At 44.5% G+C, this 24138-nt stretch overlaps 3 protein-coding genes across 3 annotated transcripts in view; 1 reads left to right on the plus strand and 2 right to left on the minus strand.

Moving 5' to 3' along the window:
- Window positions 1-715: 715 nt before the first annotated feature.
- zwilch (zwilch kinetochore protein) lies at window positions 716-11137 on the minus strand (the record flags this gene model as incomplete). Its single annotated transcript, XM_080846935.1, has 18 exons — window positions 716-804; window positions 1852-1967; window positions 3493-3588; window positions 4061-4197; window positions 4351-4379; window positions 5362-5518; window positions 6358-6437; window positions 6665-6788; window positions 6878-6930; window positions 7570-7663; window positions 8290-8361; window positions 8487-8642; window positions 9136-9215; window positions 9700-9887; window positions 10363-10499; window positions 10583-10672; window positions 10761-10803; window positions 11088-11137. 18 exons carry the CDS (start codon window positions 11135-11137, stop codon window positions 716-718), a joined length of 1791 nt encoding a protein of 596 aa, XP_080703061.1.
- A 564-nt stretch (window positions 11138-11701) lies between these two features.
- Window positions 11702-17512, plus strand: rpl4 (ribosomal protein L4). The gene is made up of 10 exons (XM_080847423.1): window positions 11702-11789; window positions 12465-12636; window positions 12852-12958; window positions 13647-13785; window positions 14408-14532; window positions 15176-15305; window positions 15751-15907; window positions 16250-16333; window positions 16625-16745; window positions 17365-17512. The coding sequence occupies exons 1-10, from the start codon at window positions 11787-11789 to the stop codon at window positions 17458-17460; spliced, it is 1134 nt and encodes a 377-aa protein (XP_080703549.1). The 5' UTR covers window positions 11702-11786; the 3' UTR covers window positions 17461-17512.
- A 140-nt stretch (window positions 17513-17652) lies between these two features.
- Window positions 17653-24138, minus strand: part of map2k1 (mitogen-activated protein kinase kinase 1) — a gene marked incomplete at its 5' end in the record, with an annotated part of 28767 nt that continues 22281 nt past the window's right edge. Inside the window, 5 exons of the mRNA XM_080847424.1 lie at window positions 17653-19586; window positions 20645-20690; window positions 20892-20950; window positions 21030-21094; window positions 21521-21737. Coding sequence (XP_080703550.1) covers window positions 19473-19586; window positions 20645-20690; window positions 20892-20950; window positions 21030-21094; window positions 21521-21737 — 501 coding nt within the window. The 3' untranslated portion in view covers window positions 17653-19472. The remainder of the gene's footprint in view (window positions 19587-20644; window positions 20691-20891; window positions 20951-21029; window positions 21095-21520; window positions 21738-24138) is intronic.

Consider the following 24138-nt stretch of genomic DNA (forward strand, 5'->3'; position numbering starts at 1 on the left):
CACACACACTTCATGATGTAAGGTGTCTTAGATTGACACTGATTTCATCAGCACACACACACAACCATTACTACATCCTTTAAGATGTAAGATGTCTTAGATTGACACTGATTTCATCAGCTACACACTCATGCACACACACACACACACACACACACACACACACACACACACACACACACACACACACACACACACACACACACACACACACACACACACACACAGCCTTCCATGAGATTTAAACTGGCTTCAGCCAGTGCAATTCATAATTTGACTGACAACAGAGAACCGAAATGCTGTTTTTTTTTTTTACTAAGTTACAGGATGTGAATGCCATGGCGATGGTTGCTAAGTACCCCACACAAAGTGTTAACTAATACACAACACACAGCTTGGCTTGACCACTTCCTCTGCAGACAGTGGGGAGGACACTTGTGATTACAACGGGTTGGATTTTGAATAAATATTTTGAACAGACTACCAGTTTGCATACTTTTGAGGACAAAAAGGTAACATTTATCCATGACATAAGACATTTTCTAGAAATAATAAGACAGAATGAGTCCAAAAGAACAAATCAAATCTAGGTGTACCTGGGTAACAGTTTGAGGATTAGTGCACACACCTGTGAGGACTTATCCACACACACACACACACACACACACACACACACACACACACACACACACACACACACACACCTGTGAGGACTTCAGATGAAGTTGATCAGGCTGTGGGTCACCAGGGTGCTGAAGAAGGCCGTCTCCTCCTTGTCCTCGTTTGCCGTCGTCTTATTCAAATCTACATCACAGGGGGAAAGCTCTCTTAGAATGTGTTTAGTATTTGATATAGGAGTATTTAGATTAGTATTGAGTATTTAGTTGAATATTAAGTATTTAGTATGCTATTATTTAGTTTAGTACTGAGTATTCAGTATGCTAGTATTTAGTTTAGTGTTGGTGTATTTAGTTTAGTATGTAGTATGCTAGTTTTTAGTTTAGCGTTGAGTATTTAGTGTGGTAGTATTTAGTTTAGTATTGAGTATCTAGTATTGAGTATGCTAGTATTCAGTTAAGTAGTGAGTATTTAGTATGCTAGTATTTCGTTTAGTAGAGTATTCAGTATGCTCGTATTTAGTTTAGTAGTGAGTTTTCAGTATGCTAGTATTTATAATAATAATAATGGATTTTATTTTTATAGCACACTTTCACATCCAAAGAGGTCTCCAGGTGCTCAACAACATCACAACAACAATAGTTTAGTAGTGAGTATTAAGTATGCTAGTATTTAGTTTTTGTTGAGTATTTAGTGTTTAGTTTAGTATGCTAGTATTTAGTTTAGTATTGAGTGTTTAGTTTAGTATTGAGTATTTAGTATCTAGTAATGAGCATGCTAGTGTTTAGTTTAGTATTGAGTATTTAGTATCTAGTAATGAGCATGCTAGTGTTTAGTTTAGTAGTGAGTATTTAGTATGCTAGTAATGAGTATACTAGTATTTAGTTTAGTAGTGAGTATTTAGTTTAGTATGCTAGTAATGAGTATGCTAGTATTTAGTTTAGTAGTGAGTATTTAGTTTAGTAGTGAGTATTTAGTTTAGTATGCTAGTATTTAGTTTAGTAGTGAGTATTGAGTTTAGTAGTGAGTATTTAGTTTAGTATGCTAGTATTTAGTTTAGTAGTGAGTATTTAGTTTAGTATGCTAGTATTTAGTTTAGTAGTGAGTATTTAGTTTAGTAGTGAGTATTTAGTTTAGTACTGAGTATTTAGTATTTAGTAGTTTAGCAGTAAGTATAGCAGAGGTGATAACCCAGTGCAAGTGTGCAGAGGAAGGATGGAAACCTAGTTTCACCTGAGGAGAAGGTCACATGATCCACCAGGGGCTGATCGCTCAGGTGAAAGGACGTTCGGACCTCTCGAGAGCCTTGACCACTGATCACCTCTGCTCCCCACGACATGGGCTCCTCCCTATGACACACACACACACACACACACACACACACACACACACACACACACACACACACACACACACACACACACACACACACACACACACACACACACACACACACACACACACACACACACACAAATCATTACAAATCAGCACACCAAGAGACAGAGACACGCAAGCAAAAGGAGAAGTTAAGGTCAGGTATTTAGGAGACATTTTTTGTTATCCAAAGCGACTTACAGACAACCTGCAGCTATTGGAAAACAAACGCAGGTCAACTGTGGGCAGAAGCAATGACGCTAGCCACTACACCACCATGCCCACATCAGGTGTGGTCAAAATTACTTACAGACAACTGGAGTGGTACTGCAGATTTATTAACGATATCGGGAGCAATGTTACAACCATTACAATCAGTAACAAAACTCAAAACTCCTCTGTGCATAGTCACATCTTATAGTTCTCCAGACTCCTCCTTTGGCATCTTACAATGTAGCCACCTGGCCTTCACTTATAGATAAGAATATTTACACAGGATCCCCTTACCCCAAGCCTTGAGTTACTCTCTTAGCTGATCAAACATTTCACAACAGGTGAGACAGAACACCTGGCCAACTCAGTTATCCATTTAATTCAAGTTATCCTATGGAATACTCTACTAACCTAATGAATTAAATGATACACATATAAATTTCATCCGACACAGGCACATAAACACATACACTCAAACAAGAACAAGTCAACATGCTCAATCATGCGTGTGTGTGTGTGTGAATGTGTTTATCAGGCACACACACACGCACTCAAACAAACACACACACACACACACACACACACACACACACACACACACACACACACAAGAACAGAAGAACAAGTCAACATGCTCAATCATGCGTGTGTCTTTGTGTCTGTGTGTCGGTGTGTGCATATCTTTACACTTATACAAACTTCCTCACTTACATGCTCATGAACGCAAACACTCAATCACTAACAAGAACTGTTGAACATTGTTGAGCTATGAACATCATAAAGATGTATGAACAGTTTCCAGTGATGTTGCGTCTAGCTGAAACACTCTGGTGTCAATGGTGATAATGAACTTGATGGTGTGTCTAGCTGACTCTATGAATGACGATTATGAACTTGATGGTGTGTCTAGCTGACTCTATGAATGGCGATTATGAACTTGATGGTGTGTCTAACTGTCTCTATGAATGACGATTATGAACTTGATGGTGAGTCTAGCTGACTATGAATGGCAATTATGAACTTGATGGTGTGTCCAGCTGACTCTATGAATGACGATTATGAACTTGATGGTGTGTCTAGCTGACTCTATGAATGACGATTATGAACTTGATGGTGTGTCTAGCTTACTCTATGAATGGCGATTATGAACTTGATGGTGTGTCTAGCTGACTCTATGAATGGCGATTATGAACTTGATGGTGTGTCTAGCTGACTCTATGAATGACGATTATGAACTTGATGGTGAGTAGCTGTGGCGATTATGAACTTGATGGTGAGTCTTACTTCTGGTAGAAGTTGCTGATCACGACTGGTCTGATTTGCATCTGAAATACGTGCTCCTCGTCGTAAGGGCTTGTTATATAGTACTCCAGGCAGGACCTAAAACAGAATCACAGTCAAGCATAATCAATTCCCTTCAAAACATATCATTAGACCAGCTAAGAGTTAAATGGGCTGAAGAACTTGGGATGGAAATATCTGATGAAGCCTGGAACTGTGCTCAGAATAGAGTAAATGGAACGTCTTCCTGTGCCCGTCTCAGTCTGATACAGTTCAAAATCTTTCACAGAATCTACTACACAAAATCCAAGCTATCCAAAATGTACCCTGACATTGATGATGATAACCTTAACCCTAACCTAAAACAGAATCACAGTCACACTACATTAAAATAGAGGGGAAAATAATAATAAATAAAAATAATTATAGAACTATAATAATACAAATAATAATAATAGAACTATCCAGAAAATGACAATATACAAATATAAAATACTAATATAATCAGAAATAACTTTAAAACTCAAAATGAGAGAGATGAACACACTGGTACTGCGGATGGTCAACTCACTGTATGAATGGAAACAGGCACTCGTAGGGCAGACTGAGGAAGGTGCTGCAGATCACCAGGATCTCCAGCAGGTGGTGTAGTTTCTTCACTCTGGTCACCTGTTCTTGCAGGTCCACGTCTGTACTCATGTAGTAACTCTGAGGAGGAGGGGAGGGGACAGGAGGAGAGGAGAGGAGGGGAGGGGAGAGGAGAGAGTAAAGATGAGTAGCAGCTTAAGCTCATGATGTCATTGACTGTAATGTTTTTGTAATGAAATACACAGAAAGAGAACATGTGCTAAATCTCCTCACCAGGTTATTGAGAGTGGTCAACTCCCTCCCTGAAATCACATGGGCAATAGGATTAATGACACACACAGCCAATGCTTTTTGTCCAAGGCCCATTTAGTGTCTTCATTAGAGGCTTGCTGATAGGTTCATGTTGGCATACAATAGAACACTACCATAACACCCCCCCCCCCCTCCTGTTCTTAATTGTGAGTCACTTGGGATATAAGCATCTCCCAAGGGAATGAATGTAAACTGTTCTCTCTGATCCTTCACACCACAGCACGACCCACGAGGTAAGCGTCAGTGGTGAAGTGAGAGGTGGTGCTGACTGACTCACCGATGAGGTAGTTGATGTAATCTAGGGTGCTGACTGACTCACCGATGAGGTAGTTGATGTAATCTAGGGTGCTGACTGACTCACCGATGAGGTAGTTGATGTAATCTAGGGTGCTGACTGACTCACCGATGAGGTAGTTGATGTAATCTAGGGTGCTGACTGACTCACCGATGAGGTAGTTGATGTAATCTAGGGTGCTGCTGACTGACTCACCGATGAGGTAGTTGATGTAATCTAGGGTGCTGACTGACTCACCGATGAGGTAGTTGATGTAATGTAGAGTGCTGACTGACTCACCGATGAGGTAGTTGATGTAATCTAGGGTGCTGACTGACTCACCGATGAGGTAGTTGATGTAATCCAGGGTGCTGACTGACTCACCGATGAGGTAGTTGATGTAATCTAGGGTGCTGCTGACTGACTCACCGATGAGGTAGTTGATGTAATCTAGGGTGCTGACTGACTCACCGATGAGGTAGTTGATGTAATCTAGGGTGCTGACTGACTCACCGATGAGGTAGTTGATAGGGTGCTGATTGACTCACCGATGAGGTAGTTGATAGGGTGCTGATTGACTCACCGATGAGGTAGTTGATTGGGTGCTGACTCACCGATGAGGTAGTTGATGTAATGTAGAGTGCTGACTGACTCACCGATGAGGTAGTTGATGTAATCTAGGGTGCTGACTGACTCACCGATGAGGTAGTTGATGTAATCCTTCCTCATCTTGTCCAGGCCCATCTCCAGCAGCATGTGCACGGGGGTGAGACCGCTCAGACACACGGCCTCCATCTTCTGCTTGTAGGACTGCAGGATGACCCGGCCCAGGGAGTTACTGCTGTTCCTGTGCACCTGTGGGGGGGGGGGGGGGGGGGGGGGAATAATGCCCAGGGAGTTACTGCTGTTCCTGTGCACCTGTGTGGGGGGGGGGGGGGGGGGGGGGGGGGGGGGGGGAGTAATGCTTAGACCGTTTCACTAATGTGATGTCGAGACAGACACACACACGATCACATTTAAATAATTATACATTAGCACACCGACTGACATAGCCATATATCCTATATGCGCACGCACGCACGCACGCTAAGAATTTGGTGAATCTGTGCTACAATAGCCATCCTCCCCTGTGTATATAGAGTGACCTGCTTTCCAATACCCATTGATCTGACCATGTCTGACAGCAGAGATGACCATCTTCAGACAGTCTATTATATCCTGGTATGAGGATACACCTGAAAATGATAACTGCCAGTACGGTTTCCTGTCCTAAGAATTTCAGTGCCCAGTCTGACTCTGTTGTTCTGTGCATCTGACAATAAAAGACTTGACTTGAATATTTCCAACAGTCAAGTTTCAAACATTTCAATAGTTGCATGTGTTGCCTCCCATTTCCTTGAGTCACATCATAAGATATGGAAAGCAGACGGACTGGGAAACCATCGGGATAAAATTTCACAATTCATTGATTACATTTACATTTACATTTAGCACAGGCTTTTATCCAAAGCGACTTACAAGTGTGTACATACATTTTACATCTACACTGATGGCACGTCGGGAGCAATTAGGGGTTCAATGTCTTGCTCAAGGACGCTTCGACAGTGGAAATCGAACTAGTAACCTTCTGATTACTTAACGACTTCTCTACCTCCTGAACCACTGTCGCAAAGAACGCAAATATATAAACTCACCCATGGTTTGATCTGACCATGTCTGACAGCAGAGATGACCATCTTCAGACAGCCTATTATATCCTGGTATGAGGATACACCTGAAAATGAGAGCTGCCATTACTGATACGTCAACTCTGTGCTCAAACAGGAACACCAAAGATCAGAAAAGGTAAAAAACGACAACTAACACCACACAAAGGGTAACATGTGCGTTATTATGGTAATATCCACTCTGAATCAATATACACTTGACAGACAGATGGATCTGATATTATTGTGAACAGCAGTACGATCGACACAAAACAAAAACAAAAACAATACAGACTGCTTCTCATCTTGACCCAGAGCTGGTCGGTGAAGTCCAGATCCCCTCGGTCCAGGCCTACAGAGCTGTAGATGTTGATCCCCTTGTCTGCCGCTGGGGCGTCTGGCTTCTCTTCTCTCTGTGTCTGCGGGGGAGAATGAGAACACAGCCTGAACTCAGTGGCCTGCCTTACAAGGGTGTATCTGGGAGTCAGCCTTGCATCGTCACGGTTACCTCAGCCCCCTTCCCAGCCTGTCCCTGGCCCGTCTTCCCAATGCTCTCCAGCTCTGCATTCAGAAGGAAAAAAGCACCAGATTAGATTACAGTATACACTTTATACACACCAGATTACCGTACATACTGTATACACACTCAGATTACAGGACATACTTTATACACACTCAGATTACAGGACATACTTTATACACACTCAGATTACAGTACATACTTTATACACACTCAGATTACAGGACATACTTTATACACACCAGATTACAGTACATACTGTATACACACTCAGATTACAGGACATACTTTATACACACTCAGATTACAGGACATACTTTATACACACCAGATTACAGTACATACTGTATACACACTCAGATTACAGTACATACTGTATACAAATTCAGATTATAGTACACACTGTATACACACTCAAAGAGAAAGACAAAGCAGTTAGTAAGTCAAGTAGTCAAGGAGACTTCCAGATTTGAGGACCACATAAATATATAAATTAAGTTAATCCATTAATCCAGATTTAAGGACCAAATAAATATATAAATTAAATAAGTAAATAAATCTTTGGGGCTTAAATGTACCTTACTTCCTCCTTGTCTTTTGTGTTGAAGATAAGGACTGTATTTAAATTCTTAAAAAATATAATCGGTACACATGTAGCATTATCAAGGGAGTGGGAGTACCTTCCACGAGAGCTTTCGTCAGGTCTACAGCTGACCTGGGGTCTGTGGGGTCCGGCCACTCCGCTTCACCTGTCCGAAGGCCCTGGGCTAGAGTCTGACAGGTGACAGGTGAACAAGAGAGAGCAGTCAGCACAGGTAACCCAGGTAAGGGACGCCAAATGAAAGGGTAACGTGTGTTGAGGTTTGGGTTGCGACAGGAGGGACTTGTAGGCGAGAATTATATTAACTTCACATTTATTATTTATTATTTATATGTTTTTTCTAACATTGTTCATTTAGTAGATGCCTTTATCGAAAGTGCCTGACAGTACAGTACTGCAGATGTATATTTTTCATCTGTTTGTGTGGTCCCTAGGCGTCCATCTTGGTTTAGTGATCTAAACTAAACTTTAGTTAGAACCTTGCCTTACTGGCTGAACAATAAGAGCCCACTCCTAAACACTCAGAACTCCAACCATCCTCAAACACTTGCCTGGGTTACTCCTGTTTTACAGTCAGTCCCTCATTCTTAAAAGGTTCAGGGCTAACTGGGCCGTCTGAGACTACAAGCAGGTATCTCAGATCATACAGTACTGGTGCAAACTCAATGTGACTTAACACAGCTGACAATGAGTCTTGAATAGCTAGTTTTGTATCTGAAGAACTACTAAGAACAGGAAATACATTTAACAACCCTAGACCTTAAATCGAGGGTAAATAAAATCTGTCTGAAATACATACCTCCAAAAACTCCAGTTCTTTGTAGGTTTCATACAAGGGGCTCTTCATATCTCCGATCGCCAACTTGATATCCTGGAAATAAAAACATTATACATATTCTTACAAAACTACCAGAAAGGAACCCAGAAACATATTACTTCATGTATGACCCCCTGGAGGGGTTCAGTAACCCTAAGGCTGACCAGTAGTCTGCTCACCAGAACAGCCTCAGAAGACTGTGGCGGCATCTGGAAGATCTTCTCCACGTTGCTCCACTTGAAGACGGCAGTGATGCTGCACTGCGACTCGATGACTGTGTTCTCCACCACCAGTGAGCCAAACAGGTTGTACCGAGCGTAGCCCTTGGTCTCCACCTGAAGACACAACACACACACACGCACGCACGCGCACACGCACACGCACACGCACACGCACACACACCCACACAGCCCTTCGTCTCTACCTGAACACACAGCACACACGTAGCACTTGGTCTTACACACATTCCATGTATTTATATTTGTTTGACATGAATCCGTCTCATTTTAATTTAATGTTACTTCATTTGAAATAGATCATGGAATCTTTACAGTAATCAAGGCCTGTGATTGGTTAAAACGCTCAGTGTATTATAAATGATAATATTATGCTTGGTTTGAATAAAACGCTCAATGTATTATAAATGATAATATTATGCTCGCTCAACTAAAATCTATGAAACCCACAATGCAATCATGTGACAATATGTAAGGCAATTCTATTCCATTCCAAGTCCTACCTCACAGGAATCAGACTGATCCGTGTCAAACAGCGAAGCAGTGAGACATACTCTACAAAGAAGAAGGGGGAGAAGGGCTGATGTCTTACCGCAGAGGCATGGTGTCTCTTCTGGTGGAGCTCCATCAGTGCGTCCAAACTGATAAATGAAGACTTATCTTCTGTAGCTTCTGCAGAACACATGACAAGTGCAGAGTCAGAGCCATACAGATAGTATAGGCTTGGTTGGTCAGAGAAGCTAATTATCTTATAAGCAGTAAGCAGTAGAACTTGTATATTGGGATTGTATTTTATTTTATTTCATTTTTGATTTATTGTCAATGTTATGTTTGATAGGTATACGTTAATGCCTTTTTTTTTAGGTTGTATAGCCTTTTTTCACTCTGGCAGGGGGACTGCCAATTGAAACTAACCTTTTCGCTTTAATTGGGTGCATTTCAATTTTAATGTTCATGAATGTACACTGTCCCTCTTGATCAAATAAACAAATTGATTGATTGATTGATTGATTGATTATACGTCTGAGGTTTCCACCATGTGGTAATGCTCTGAGTTACCACGGTGATGTTTACCTTCAGTTGTAGGTTAAAGTTACAATATGAAGTCGAAGCTGTACAGATGAAATGGGAGTGGTTGGTCAGAGAAGCTCATTACCTTTACTGCAAATGGTGTACAATTTGATGCCACTGACTTTGTTGCCAGCGGAGACGGTTTCTGCACCAAGCCACGTCGTGCCCAGGGCATCACTCATGTCACAGCGTGCCCAGAGTGGCAGGAGAGGAGGGCACAGGACTGTGGGCATGTTCGGGTTCTGGCTCAGCGTGTACCATGACAACAGCTGCCTGCAAACCAATGGGCACACAAACTTGATGATGACAAGCAGAACACGCTCTTGAAAGACTGGTTTAGAATCGACAATAAGAATCATGTTTAATTGCCACTAAGTTAACACCTACAAGGAATTTGACTCCGGGTTAAGTGGCTCAGAATACTTACACAAAAAATACAACACAACAGCATAACGGTCTAAGAAATATACAGGGAGGAATGGCTATATACAGGTGAAACCATCAAGATCTCATCATCCTTGTTATGTTTCTACATTGAACACAAGCAACACATTCATTGCATACAGCCCATGACAGAATAGATTTAAATATATTGGCATGTAGCAAATGTCTCAATCAGAGATAAAATTCACACATTTGACCTCATGCCACAATACAACTACAAAAGGCAGTGGAGAAATGATGTAATTAATGAAGACTTTTAGGTCATTCAAAACAACAGCTCTACAGTCCACTAGCAATATGTCACCTTGCCGTCGTCAGTGTCAGCGGCTGAGGAGCAGAGACACCCTGCTGCTCACCGACTCCCTCGTCATTGAGTGTGTCCTCAGCGGGCAGCGAGTCGTCTTCGTCTTCTGCCCTTTCCTCCGCTTTTTCTAGATACAGCTGGGAACAAAGATGGGGTTGGAGACGGGCCTCATACACTCAACAAACACACAATAAAGTCGAGAGCTTGATAAACTACTTACTTTTTTCCCAACGACGAGGACGGGGAGATTTCCACAGATTAACTTGTGCAGTGGCACTTTCTGTTTTACCAAGGAGATCTGGATGTTGTCCTAGATCAACAGATGACAGATGGTGACAGTTTATATGCAACGCAAAATATACCTGTAAAGCCGGCTGTAAAGAGTGTTTGTTTCTCACCTCGTATATCACTTCATCCGCGGCGTTTTCTTGACATAACCTTCTTGGAAATAACAACAACAACAACATTCATTTCACGTCTGACAAAACTTCTAAATGTTAGCTGATTGATGATAGCGTAACGTTAGCAAACATCCACCAGCCTGCCAATATTGCTATCTGATTTGAACAGATTAACAGATAACTTGAGTTCTGCATCGGTTTCCTCTGAATTCTTTGTAAACAAATCTATATTTAATTCTATGAAATAATGATTTAGCTACGTGGCTTCGAGCAGATCTAACTTTGCTAACTTCCGATGGATAGAATACAGATGAAGTTACTCACTTCAAGGAGTCGACAAAACGGTTGGCGTCGGAAATTATTTTAGAACCCATCCCCCCCCGAATATTTAGAAATATCTATATAGAAACTAATATCTCTGTCTGACTTTCGGATTAATCTAGCTAAATTATTACGTTCCAAACAATATACTGCTTTTCATTTTTTTTGTTTTTCACAAGTCCCGCCACTGCAACGTCATAGGGGTCATAAGTCGTCAAACCACGCCTTTAAAAACGTTATATTGTGATAATTCCAGACATTTGGGATTGTATGGGTTTTTGTGTGTTTTCAGTGATATAATTTGTTGTAAATGTGATAAATATAAATATGATAAAATTGCAATAATTTGTTTTCAATCAGGTTGGGGATCCGGATGTTCAGCAAGTAGTCCGGTCAATACGTGGTTATCCTCCGCCAAAATACATAAAATAGTCCATAACATGTAGTGGATATTATTTATATTTTTCGCTAGTACATAATTAATTTAATACAACAAATATGGAATTAATTGTAATTGCATATTATTTGGAGTGTTTCTCTAGTGCTAATATTGCATAACATTTATATCTAAGTGTTATCGGAAGTCGCTACATCTCGGATGCATATATCCTGAGAGGTGCTGCAAACAAGACTTCCTTTTCTTCCGTGGCCGCCATTGAGTAAGGAGCGTGGTTCCAGGCGTGCCGTGAAAACTACAATAAAATGGTATGATTTGTAATTTGATTTTGACGATATATCTTCTCCGATGTTGCAGTAATTGTTTTATTTCACAGTATTTTCGAGTCAGTTGTCCGTAGAAGAATATTTAATGCTTACAAATTTGAGAAGTTGAGACTGGTACGATTTGGAAGCCATTTTGAGCCATGGTGGAAGCTAGCAGCTACACGTGTTGTTACTAGCCCCTGATTTGTGAAATACATTGCTAGTTGTTAAGTAATCGTAACGTTACTGTGCATTGACCAAAACGTTATCTTGATGTTACCGAAGGGTTTAATCACTGTTTAGCATATCAAAAGTCTTCACCTGTTGGCTTGGTTAACTCGTAACATTAATGTTAGCTGTGAAGGATAGTAGGCCTCTCCGTTCCGAACCACAAAATTAGAATTTCAGTCATGTCTTTAATGCCTTACTCCGTTGAAGTAAAGTGAGTTTGAATGGTAATTCACGTCAAATGTATTTATGCTAGTTTACCTGAACAACAAGGTATCACTTGCGATGATGGTGTAATTTGCGTCTGACACTGTGCTCAGCGACGGTTGCCGCCGTCATTATGCTGTCGCAGATGTTTGTTGAAACTTAAATCTGAGCAAGTGTAAGAGATGCGTAACCTTCTTAAAGCACATATCTGCCCCATTTTGAAGTTGTTGCTTCTCCTTTCAGGCTTGTGCCAGACCGTTAATTTCGGTCTTCTCCGAGAAAGGAGAGACCTCTGGCAAAAATGTGGTTCTGCCAGCCGTATTCAGAGCCCCCATCCGCCCCGACGTGGTGAACTTCGTGCACACCAACATGCGCAAGAACGGACGTCAGCCATACGCCGTCAGCGAGTTGGCCGGTAAGTGTTATGATTCTGTAACAGCTTCAACTAAAGCTCCAGTGATGATACTCCACTTCTGGTCCGTGTTTTTGATGTCCTGATAACAATGGAAGTACTGATGAGCTCAGCCCATTCACCATAAAGATGTCCCAACTGCTACCTCTCCACGGATGGTTGTGGTGTTGTTCAAATGGCTTGTGGGCTAACATGACTCTTTATTTTCTGTGTTTCAGGTCACCAGACCAGTGCCGAGTCCTGGGGCACAGGCAGAGCTGTGGCCCGTATCCCCCGTGTGCGTGGAGGTGGTACACACCGCTCCGGCCAGGGTGCCTTCGGAAATGTATCCTTGTCTACTTGAGCATTGCTAACCTTAAAGGCAAAGATGGTGTAATTTGCGTCCTATTCTGTGTGTGACGACAGTTGCCTGCCATCACATGTCACCACAGAAGCCTAGAGCTCTACTCTGAGCAGGTCCATAGTAAAACGTGTCCTGCCCCTGGTTTTAAGACCAGTTCAGGTGAGCCCGAATAAAGGCCTGACAAGTACACATCAGAAGTGATGCTGTCTTTTCAAAGAGCAACTTAATTATCTCCCATTACTACTCCATTTCTTAAGGCTGAAAACTAGTGGGTCTTGTTGGGCCTAACTGTGTTTGAAGATCACAAAGCTGTGCAGTGATGTCTGGAGTTGCTTCATATTAGGTGTTTGGCGATGATGATATTCCACTTCTGGTCCGTGTTTCTGAACACACTGATTATATTTGGAAGTCCTGAGCTCTTTCATACCTCACTATTGGAGGTCAATAAGTATGTTAAGTTTGTACCCCGTTTTGCAACCTCTTAACCTGCTCTGTGTCATTCTGTTGAGGTCTCTGCAACAAGGAGATCCCTGACTTATTAATAAGTGTGTTTATTGACCTTGTGTAAACTAGTGTATATTTTATACAGTAAAAGCTAATGTGACCAAGATGAATGTTGGCGGTTCTTCCATGTTTCCGGTGCGTTCCTGTTTCCTTGACTCCCGTGTAGATGTGTCGCGGAGGCCGTATGTTTGCCCCCACCAAGACATGGCGTAAATGGCACCGCAGGATCAACATCACCCAGAAGCGCTACGCCATGTGCTCTGCCCTCGCAGCCACTGCCCTGCCTGCCCTCATCATGGCAAAGGGTAGGTTTGCACCTGGTGCATGTTTGGTGGTGGGGGGGACTCTGCCAGTGAAGACGACGTGCAAAGTAGTCTAGAGTAAGATATTGTGCAGCTTTCATTTAGTGTCTCAGAGCTGAAGACTTGTTTTTCATCAGCTGTAGTTTGGGCATAGACACTCCAAAGAACAGCTTGTTTTTCTCTGGCTGTCCTGTTCAAGATGATGCTTTTTTTTTTTTTAAAGGGAATAGGTGATCAAAACAAAATGGTCTTAAAATCATCCATTTGTTGTTCCTACTTAAAAAAATGCTAGTTTTTTATATATATTTAGATAAAGTGGCATGAATCTGCACTGTGAACTGTCGTGGCTGCCCTGCCCCTGGTTTTAAGACCAGTCCATTGCTAGATTAATCTTAGCCTGCACATGGCTGTGCCATAACTGTTAAAAGATCGCAACTGCAGTGATGTGTCTCGATATTGCATGTCTGGCGATGATGATATTCCACTTCTGGTCCGTGTTTCTGAACACACTGATTATATTTGGAAGTCCTGAGCTCGTTCTTACCTCACTATTGGGGGTCACTAAGCATATTCAGTTTGTAGCCACTTCTGCACCCTCTTAATCTGCTGTGTCATTCTGGTGCAGGTCACCGCATCGAGGAGATCCCAGAAGTCCCCCTGGTCGTTGATGACAAAGTTGAGGGCTACAAGAAGACCAAGGAGGCAGTGCTTCTCCTGAAGAAGCTGAAGGCTTGGAACGACATCAAGAAGGTGAGCTGCACTTCCTGTGTCAGTAGCGTAATGTCAAGCGGTCTCGCCGTGACTACAAGTGAGTGGTGCTATTGTAATTGATATTTCTATGTGATGAAACCCTCAGGACCGTTTTCTATAGTGTCTGTATACACAAAGCGATGATGAGCTGCATTTTAAGCTCTGTTAAAGGAATGATGTCTTCATATTTCGTATTCTTTATATAACTAATATACTTCACATTTATTTATGCTAGCTTAGCTTAAAAATAAGGTATCACTTGCAATGATGGTGTAATTTGCGTCTGACACTGTGCTCAGCGACGGTTGCCGCCGTCATTATGCGTTCACAGATGTTTGTTGAAACTTAAATCTGAGCAAGTCTAAGAAATGCGTACCTTCTTTAAGCACATATCAGCCCCAGAGTCAAGTGTTTGAATAAATAAAAGCATAGAAATTGGAATTCACCCATAGTCTTCATTCCTGCTTGCTTTTAAAGATGGCTTTGTTCTTGCAATAAGTGCATTTGGTCACTCAAATTAAAGCGAGACCTCTTGACATTCGCACGCACATAACTTCAACTGATGAGATGCACTGTCTTCCAGGGAACGTGTGTACGTTGTGTCTCTTGTCCTAATGTCTATTTAATTCCTCGTCTGTTCCAGGTCTACGCCTCTCAGCGCATGCGTGCCGGTAAGGGTAAGATGAGGAACCGCAGACGCGTCCAGCGCAAGGGGCCCTGCGTCATCTACAACGAAGACAACGGCATCACCAGATCGTTCAGAAACATCCCAGGTGAGGCCGAATAAAGTCTTCAGAAGTGATGCTGCCTTTTTAAAGAGCATCGTCATTATCGCCTACTATGGCTCCATTTCTAAAGGCTGAGAACTAGTGGGTTTCGTTGTGCGTTACGGTGTTTGAAGATCACAAAGCTGTGCAGTGATGCGTCTGGAGTTGCTACATATTGCGTGTTTGGCGATGATGATATTCCACTTCTGGTCCGTGTTTCTGAACACACTGATTATATTTGGAAGTCCTGAGCTCGTTCATACCTCACTTTTGGAAGTCACTAAGCATGTTTAGTTCATAGCCTGTTGTGCACCCTCTTAACCAGCTGTGTCATTCTGGTGCAGGTCACCGCATCGAAGAGATCCCTGACTTATTAATGATAAGTGTGTTTAAGCTAAGCTACCTTGTGTTAACTAGTGTGTGTTTTAACCCTTTGTAAATCCATTCAAAGGCATCACATTGCAGAATGTGAACAAGCTGGACCTGCTGAAGCTGGCACCCGGTGGACATGTGGGTCGTTTCTGCATCTGGACAGAAAGCGCCTTCCGCAAGCTGGACGGTCTCTACGGCACCTGGCGCAAGGCCTCCACACAGAAGGTGGACTACAAGTGAGTAGCGCTCTTGTAACTAGTGTGTGTGTGTGTGTGTGTAGAAGTCTTCAGGAGCGATAGTTCTGTTTTCCAAACCCATTGTTGAGAGAGCTCAGTGGTAACTGTAGTGTTTAAAATGATGGTGTAGCGTGTTTGGCGATGATGATATTCCACTTCTGGTCCGTGTTTCTGAACACCCTGATTATATTTGGAAGTCCTGAGCTTGTTGAATAAATATAAAAAGGACATAGATGCATAGAAATTGAGATTCACCCTTTGTCTTCATTCCTGCTTGCTTTTTTTTTTTTTTTAAGATTGGGTTTGTGCTTGCATTAAGTGTCCTTTTCCCTCTTTGTCCAGCTTGCCAATGCACAAGATGACCAACACAGACCTGAGCAGAATTCTGAAGAGTGACGAGATCCACAAAGCACTTCGTGCCCCAAAGTAAGCGCCTGGTTCCGTCTTCCTAGACATAGTGTTCCAAAAACCATTGTTGCGCGATCACCATGGTAACTGGATGAAAATGAGGGTGTAGCGTGTTTGGCGATGATGATATTCCACTTCTGGTCCGTGTTTCTGAACACCCTGATTATATTAGGAAGTGCTGAGCTTGTTCATACCCCTCACTATTGAAGGGTCACAAAGCATGTTTAGTTTGTAGCCCGTTGGTGCACCCTCTCAACCTGCTCTCTCTCTCTCTCTGTGTGTGTGTGTGTGTGTGTGGTCATTCTACAGCAAGAAGAAGCTGCGCAAGGTCCTGAAGAAGAACCCTCTGAAGAACTTGAGGGTGATGATGAAGCTGAACCCGTACGCCAAGACCTACCGTCGTCGGGCCATCATGGCGCACAACCCAGCTGTAAGTCGTCTTCCCACGGTTACATGTAACTGAGACGCCATTTTGGTTTTAGCCTGGCATTGATGCCCCCACTTACTTGACTACACTTGAGAAAATTGCAGCCTGTTTATTTTAGCATTTGAATGCAGTTTTGCCACTTGACATTACAGGGAATGTATTTTCAGCATTTTGAGGGCTGAGAACAAGTAGGGTTTTGCTGTGCTTAACAGTGTTTGAAATTCACAAAGCTGTGCAGTGATTTGTCAAGTTGCTTCATATTTTGTGCTTTGGCGATGATGATATTCCACTTCTGGTCCGTGTTTCTGAACACCCTGATTATATTTGGAAGTCCTGAGCTTGTTCATACCCCTCACTATTGGGAGTGCCACTTAACAATAATTGTTTATACTACACTTTGCACAGCACCATTTTTTCCGAGGTTTGATTTGAAGGAATCTAACTGGTCTGTGTGATTAAGGAATCTGACTGGTCTGCGTGATGTTAAGGAATCTGACTGGTCTGTGATGTTTGACGTTAAGGAATCTGACTGGTCTGTGATGTTTGACGTTAAGGAATCTGACTGGTCTGTGATGTTTGACGTTAAGGAATCTGACTGGTCTGCGTTGTTTGTTTTTCCCAGATCAAGGAGAAGATGCTGAAGTCCAAGAAGAAGCCGAGGAGGAAGAACCCCAAGGTGAAGCCTGCTGCTGCTGCTCCCGCCGCCAAGGCAGAGTAGAGCTCTGGACTTCAGCAATGCATACAAATAAAAAGTTATCTTATAAAACTCACTGCATGGTGTGTCATTTTGTCATACGTGTGATGTGTGGTGGGGGGAATAAAACTCCTTGCTATGGATGATGTAGTTAAATAAACTCCAAGTTTATTGAACGAATACACTTAAATTAGATTTTTTTCTTTTCTTTTTGAAACACAAATTTGCACAAATACTCATGGGGTAGAGCAGTGGAAAGACTCTTCCCTGCCATAAATAAGCATATTTGAGGGATTGAAATTGGCAATAGAACAAGTTGAGGTCGTTAGATGTAAGGCTGAAACCACTTCAACAAACTGAAGATAAACCAGGAAAAATATCTAGTGTGATGGGTTTGCATTTTAGGCTTTTTTATTTCCTGGCTTTGTTCCTACAGGTCAACACAACAATTAGGCAATTCTTGGCAACATGTCTGGTCAGATAACTGCTGAGGAAATTAAAAACTAACCTATAGTCAAGAGCATGGATCTTGAGTCTATACAATATTAAGCGACTAAAAAGTAGCTGATGGCTTTCGAACGACTCTTGAGACTTAGAGCTAATAAGCGGCCGGGGTACGCGGTGACCGGGTTACGTAATGCTAACGTTGGCATAGAAACTGTCACTCAGAGTCAACATTACGTCACCCGGGCTCTTTTAGGCATCCGGTGCCTTCTTAGCTTGACAACCTCTAGTCTGCAGTATGGAGTTTAAAGTGCTGTTCCAGCTTGAGGTCCCTCACTTGTCAGGGAAACTAATCCTGTGTTTAGACCTTCCAGGTTTCCTCAGAGTTGGCTGTATTTAAGTGGCAGCGACCATCTTGAAGGCTATGATGTGTCCTGGTTGATTCATTTTGTGCTGACATGGTTGACACAATTGTGCAGTGATTCCTGCCAATTCATTAACAGTCTATATACTGACAGCCGTGCTCTCTCAAACCACTGTCAGACTGTCTCTTAGACATACATAATAGAAGATGCCTTCACTTCCGCGACTGTCTCTTACTAGCCTGGCCATTACCAGCCTGTGACTCCATTTCATTCCGTCTTTCAGTCTGGGCCAACCCAATGCATTTTGGTTTCCGAGATGGGCGGGTGCTTATCTTGAGGTTTAAAATCATTGGAGTTCCCTTAACCAATCAGCAACGTTTAGTAAGCATTCGGTAGATTAAACTCTTCCCAAAGCCAGTTGGGAGAAGAGCTACGACGTCCTTTCCAATCATAAAACTTACAAGAAAATACTCTTGTTCTCCTTTTAATTTTCTGATGTTCTCGAGAGTTGAGACAACTTTTCCGATAGCTTTTCGTGTCTTTTCCTCCAAGGCGAGTTTTGCGTCACAGCTCTGAACTGTTCGCTGATTGGTCCTGCAAAATGTTGAGTTCTGGAGACGATTGTCAATGGGGTTGGGCCAGACTGAGTATGAGCTTGAAATCAATTCAGGCGGAAATACGTAGGCTGGTGTCACCAGGCTAGTCTCTTACAGACAAACATTAAAGAAGAGGGCTCCACTGTCGGACTGGGACTGTCTCTTACAAACATTAAAGAAGAGGGCTCTACTGTCAGACTGGGACTCTTAACAGACATACATTATAGAAGATGCCTGGTGCCCTCCGCCAAGGAGGGTACGTCTGCGCTGCGGTCTTCAGGATTACACAATAACTACCAGGCCGATTGTCAAGGGGTGTAGAATGGGCCAAGGAGGAAGTCATTACATTTAGAAGCGGATCAACACATTACTTTACACTAACTTTAACATTGAGAGAAAGAGAGGGCATTTGGCCTTGGCGGAGGGGCCCATCCGGGGCCCATCTAGGTCTCTTGCGTAATGAGGCAGTGATTGGCAGACTTTTGTGTGTGAGGGTGTTACTGTTAGCACATGGTATGCGGTTGGTTAGTGTGTGGTAAGTGTGTGTGTGTGTCTTTGCTGGAGGTTGGCAGAGGGTCTTGTTTGGCATGGCTGTCAGGGATGGGTGGGCGGGCGGGCGGGGGTCACGCTCTCACACCCCCGCGCTGTGGGTGGGGGTCACGGGTTGGTTCAGCCCGATGGTGCTGCACAGCCAGCCGGCAAAGTCCACCTCCTCCGCCTCGCACTGCTTAATGAAGGGATGGACCTGTTGGAGGGGGCAGGAGAGGGTAGAGGGCAGAGGAAGGGATTAGTGCCACGGTGCGCTCAGCAGCGCCTAAGCATCCGGCCTCTGTCAAGCATGCATGTGTGTGTGGGTACGAGGGTATGTTGGTATGTGGGTTGATGGATGATGAACACATAAACCCAACTATGGAGAAAGCGTCGGTCGGTGGTCAGCAGTGGTGTAGTGGTCCCTTGGGAAGTAGGTATACTCCTAATTTTTGTATGCAGCCCATACAGCACAGGATAAACGCCCTGTTTTGATAAGTGGGTATATGCCATGCTGACTGAAAAATAAGTGGTATACTCCTTATACCTGCGTTAACCCTGGACTACACTGGTGGTCAGGAGATAATAACAGGGCATGCAGGTAAGATTGGGACAATAGTGGGCACTCCATGTGAAATGGTTATGTAACGTCTTGACTGTTCAACTGTTTTGTAAATGTCTCCTGTTCAACATTTGTACCCTCTCCCATGTTACCTTCAGAGGGTGGGCACATCCTTACACTATAGAGGGCGGCTTACAACAGACATTATGTATTTTACTGTCCCTTTCTAAAATGTTTTGTCACCATCTTTTTATTAAAACTCTTTCTCTCAATTCCTCTCGTCATTGCTGCAAAACAAACTACTAATGCCGTTGGGTACCTTTATCCAATCGTATCCAGTTTAGCCTTAGAGGTGAGACTAGCCTTAGAGGTGAGACTACTAGCCTTAGAGGTGAGACTAGCCTTAGAGGTGAGACTAGCCTTAGATGTGAGTCTAGTAGATGTGAGCACCAACATCCCAGACACCTTTCTTACCCTTCATCCACTTTGAGGAATACCTCTAAGTCAGTCGGCCATTACAGACTACCTGAGCCAGGTGTTTCTGAAGCATGGCCTTACAGCGCTCTGTTTTAAATTGTTTCCCCTCAGCCATTTGTATCCGACCTCACGTTTAAGGCGCCTTGGATGAAAGTGTCAAATGCAAAAGGTTGGTGGGAGGAGGGGAGAGGAGGTGAAGAGGAGGTGAAGAGCTGTAGCACAAGCAGGATTCTCACCACCAGGTGCTTCAGGTCTGCCCTGTCTGCTGGGTTCTTGATTAAGCTGGAAACAGAGAAATAAACCAGCTTTGGTTGTTGTGCATCACGTTAACCTTTGTGTAGTTACATCGTCTTTCCACAAGAGAGCAGCATGCCTCATTGATAAGCTGATCAGTGGAATCCACACCTACGGACACACATCCCACACACACACTATTGGAAACACGGCTGGCCTCTGTGTGTGTGGGAGTGTGTTAGTACGTACCATTTATTAACAAAATCTTGGAAGTCAGCACTGAAGATCCCTGGCAGCTTTGGAGGAGGCTGAAAGTAAACACATGATTCATATTACACTCACACCACCAGGCCACACACACAATGTCCCTTTCGCAGCTTCGCTCACCTCATTCACAATATAGTCAAGCAGCTCAAAGATGGCCATCGGAGCCCTGCTCTCTGGACCGTAGGCTGTAACAGTGAAAGCAATCAGATTTAAAAACACCACATTTGATTTAAAACAATATAAAAGATGTAAGAAGCTTAAGAATCAACAGACAGACTGGAAATACAAAATGGTAATAGATTCATGTGATGTCACCCGTCGCATTAGAGCATAGACTGGTCATGAGGCCAGTTTACCTCAGCAGTGATGTCACACATCTGACCTAGTGAGTGACATCCATGCTGGGATACATGTTTGTTTATGCTTAGCACTAGCTTATGTCATATCTCTCCCGAATAATTGACTTTCTAGCTGGCTTGAGGCTCAATGCAATTCCATTTGTTGTCGTTGATCCACTGATAGATACTGATCGATAGAACTATCAACAACGGACATCACGTCTCAAAAGTGTTTAGACCTCCAACTTTCCGTCTGAACTGAGACACACTCACAGCTCGCAGGCCTGCCGGGGGGGGGCCTGGGTTTGGGGGAGGTCTCTGCGGACGAGGTGGGGTCCCCCTCCACCACGGGCTGCCCGAAGATCTGCTCCAGCTCCCTGGCGTCGGGGGGCGGGATGGGGAAGCGTCCGATGGCCATCTCCACCAGCGACAGCCCCATGCTCCAGATGTCCGACTGCACAGAGTAGTGGGTGCCCTGCAGTCGCTCCGGCTGGGGAGGAGGAGGAGGGGGGGGTGAGGGGGTGATGAGGGGGAGAGGGAGAGGAAGAGGAGGAGGTGAGGGAGAGGAGGAGGGGGTGAGGGAGAGAGGGAGGGGGTGAGGAGGAGGGAGAGGGAGGGAGGAGGGGGGAGGGAAAGATGGAGGAGGTGAGGGAGGAGGGGGTGAGGGAGGTGAGGGAGAGATGGGGAGGTGAGGGAGAGAGGGAGGAGATGAGGGAGAGAGAGGAGAGGGTGAGGGAGAGAGGGAGGAGATGAGGGAGAGGAGTAGGTGAGGGAGAGGAGGGGGTGAGGGAGGTGAGGGAGGAGGGGGTGAGGGAGAGATGGGGAGGTACAGGGAGAGGAGGAGGTGAGGGAGGGAGAGGAGGGGGTGAGGGAGGAGGAAGGGAGGGAGAGAGAGGAGAGGGTGATGAGGGGGAGAGGGAGGAGGTGGTGAGGGAGAGGAGTAGGTGAGGGAGAGAGAGGAGAGGGTGATGAGGGGGAGAGGGAGGAGGTGGTGAGGGAGAGGAGTAGGTGAGGGAGAGAGAGGAGAGGGTGATGAGGGGGAGAGGGAGGAGGTGGTGAGGGAGAGGAGTAGGTGAGGGAGAGAGAGGAGAGGGTGATGAGGGGGAGAGGGAGGAGGTGGTGAGGGAGAGGAGTAGGTGAGGGAGAGAGAGGAGAGGGTGATGAGGGGGAGAGGGAGGAGGTGGTGAGGGAGAGGAGTAGGTGAGGGAGAGAGAGGAGAGGGTGATGAGGGGGAGAGGGAGGAGGTGGTGAGGGAGAGGAGTAGGTGAGGGAGAGAGAGGAGAGGGTGATGAGGGGGAGAGGGAGGAGGTGGTGAGGGAGAGGAGTAGGTGAGGGAGAGAGAGGAGAGGGTGATGAGGGGGAGAGGGAGGAGGTGGTGAGGGAGAGGAGTAGGTGAGGGAGAGAGAGGAGAGGGTGATGAGGGGGAGAGGAGGGGGTGAGAGAGGCACAGGGAGATGAGGGGATGAAGGAGGAGGTGGTGAGGGAGAGATGGGGAGGTACAGGGAGAGGAGGAGGTGAGGGAGGGAGAGGAGGGGGTGAGGGAGGAGGAAGGGAGGGGGTGAGGGAAAGATGGAGGAGATGAGGGAGAGGAGTAGGTGAGGGAGAGAGAGGAGAGGGTGATGAGGGGGAGAGGGATGAGGTGGTGAGGGAGAGGAGAGAGCAGGGAGATGAGGGGATGAAGGAGGAGGTGGTGAGGGAGAGGAGAGAGCAGGGGGTGAGGGAGAGAGGAGAGAGGAGGGGGTGAAGGAGAGGAGAGAGGAGGGGGTGAAGGAGAGGAGGGGGTGAGGGAGAGGAGGGGTTGAGGAGGCACAGGGAGGGAGGAAATGGGAGGGGGCAGACAGGAAGGGTTAGGATGACGCATGGGAACCCCAGCCCCAGGGGGGGGTGGGCTAATGTGAGATCGTACACACACACACACACACACACACACACACACACACACACACACACACACACAGACACAGACACACAGACACACACACACACACACACACACACACACACACACTCACACACACACACACACACACACGTACGCAAACGGGCCGGCAGGAGAACAATGTATGCTATTTATTTCAACACCTGCCAAGTCCGGACAAACTTGCATGACTTGAAGGCTTTGAATGAATCAGATGTAACTGCAGATTAAACTCTTTGCTCCCAGTGAAAGTGTGTTTAATTTGAGATATAAGCATTCATTGTCAAATGCCACAGCACAAATAATGCCATAATGCACGTTGCCAATGGTACGGTACAGCGGTTTGTATTTCCTCAATCAGCATCAGGAGTGGATGGTCAGCTCACACTCAGACGGCTAGAAGCTCCGGATGTTCAATCCCAATCACAGTGTGCAGTGCAGTGTTATACATTACACAGTTATATATATGCTCCCTTTTATATGCTTCTTTTATATACAGTATATTACACAGTTATATATGCTCCCTTTTATATATATTATACAGTTATATATGCTTCTTTTATATATAGTATATTATACAGATATACTATATATACATATACGCTTCTTTTAAATGTACGATTGCCAGTCACAGCTCACAAGAGATGTCCCCACATGCTGGACACATGCTCAGCAGCATAGTGATTCCTCTTTCTTTAATTAGTGCCTTTGGTGAAATGCATTGCTAGTGTTTGTTCATTAGTGGTAAAGGGGCATGTGGTATTGAGATGGCTAGAGACACAGGGAGACACAGGGGTACAGACACAGGGGTACAGACACAGGGCTAGAGACACAGGGAGACACAGGGGTACAGACACAGGGGTACAGACACAGGGCTAGAGACACAGGGAGACACAGGGGTACAGACACAGGGGTACAGACACAGGGAGACACAGGGGTACAGACACAGGGGTAGAGACACAGGGGTACAGAC

Source organism: Sprattus sprattus (genome assembly GCF_963457725.1).
Source record: "Sprattus sprattus genome assembly, chromosome: 11".
NCBI lineage: Eukaryota > Metazoa > Chordata > Actinopteri > Clupeiformes > Clupeidae > Sprattus > Sprattus sprattus.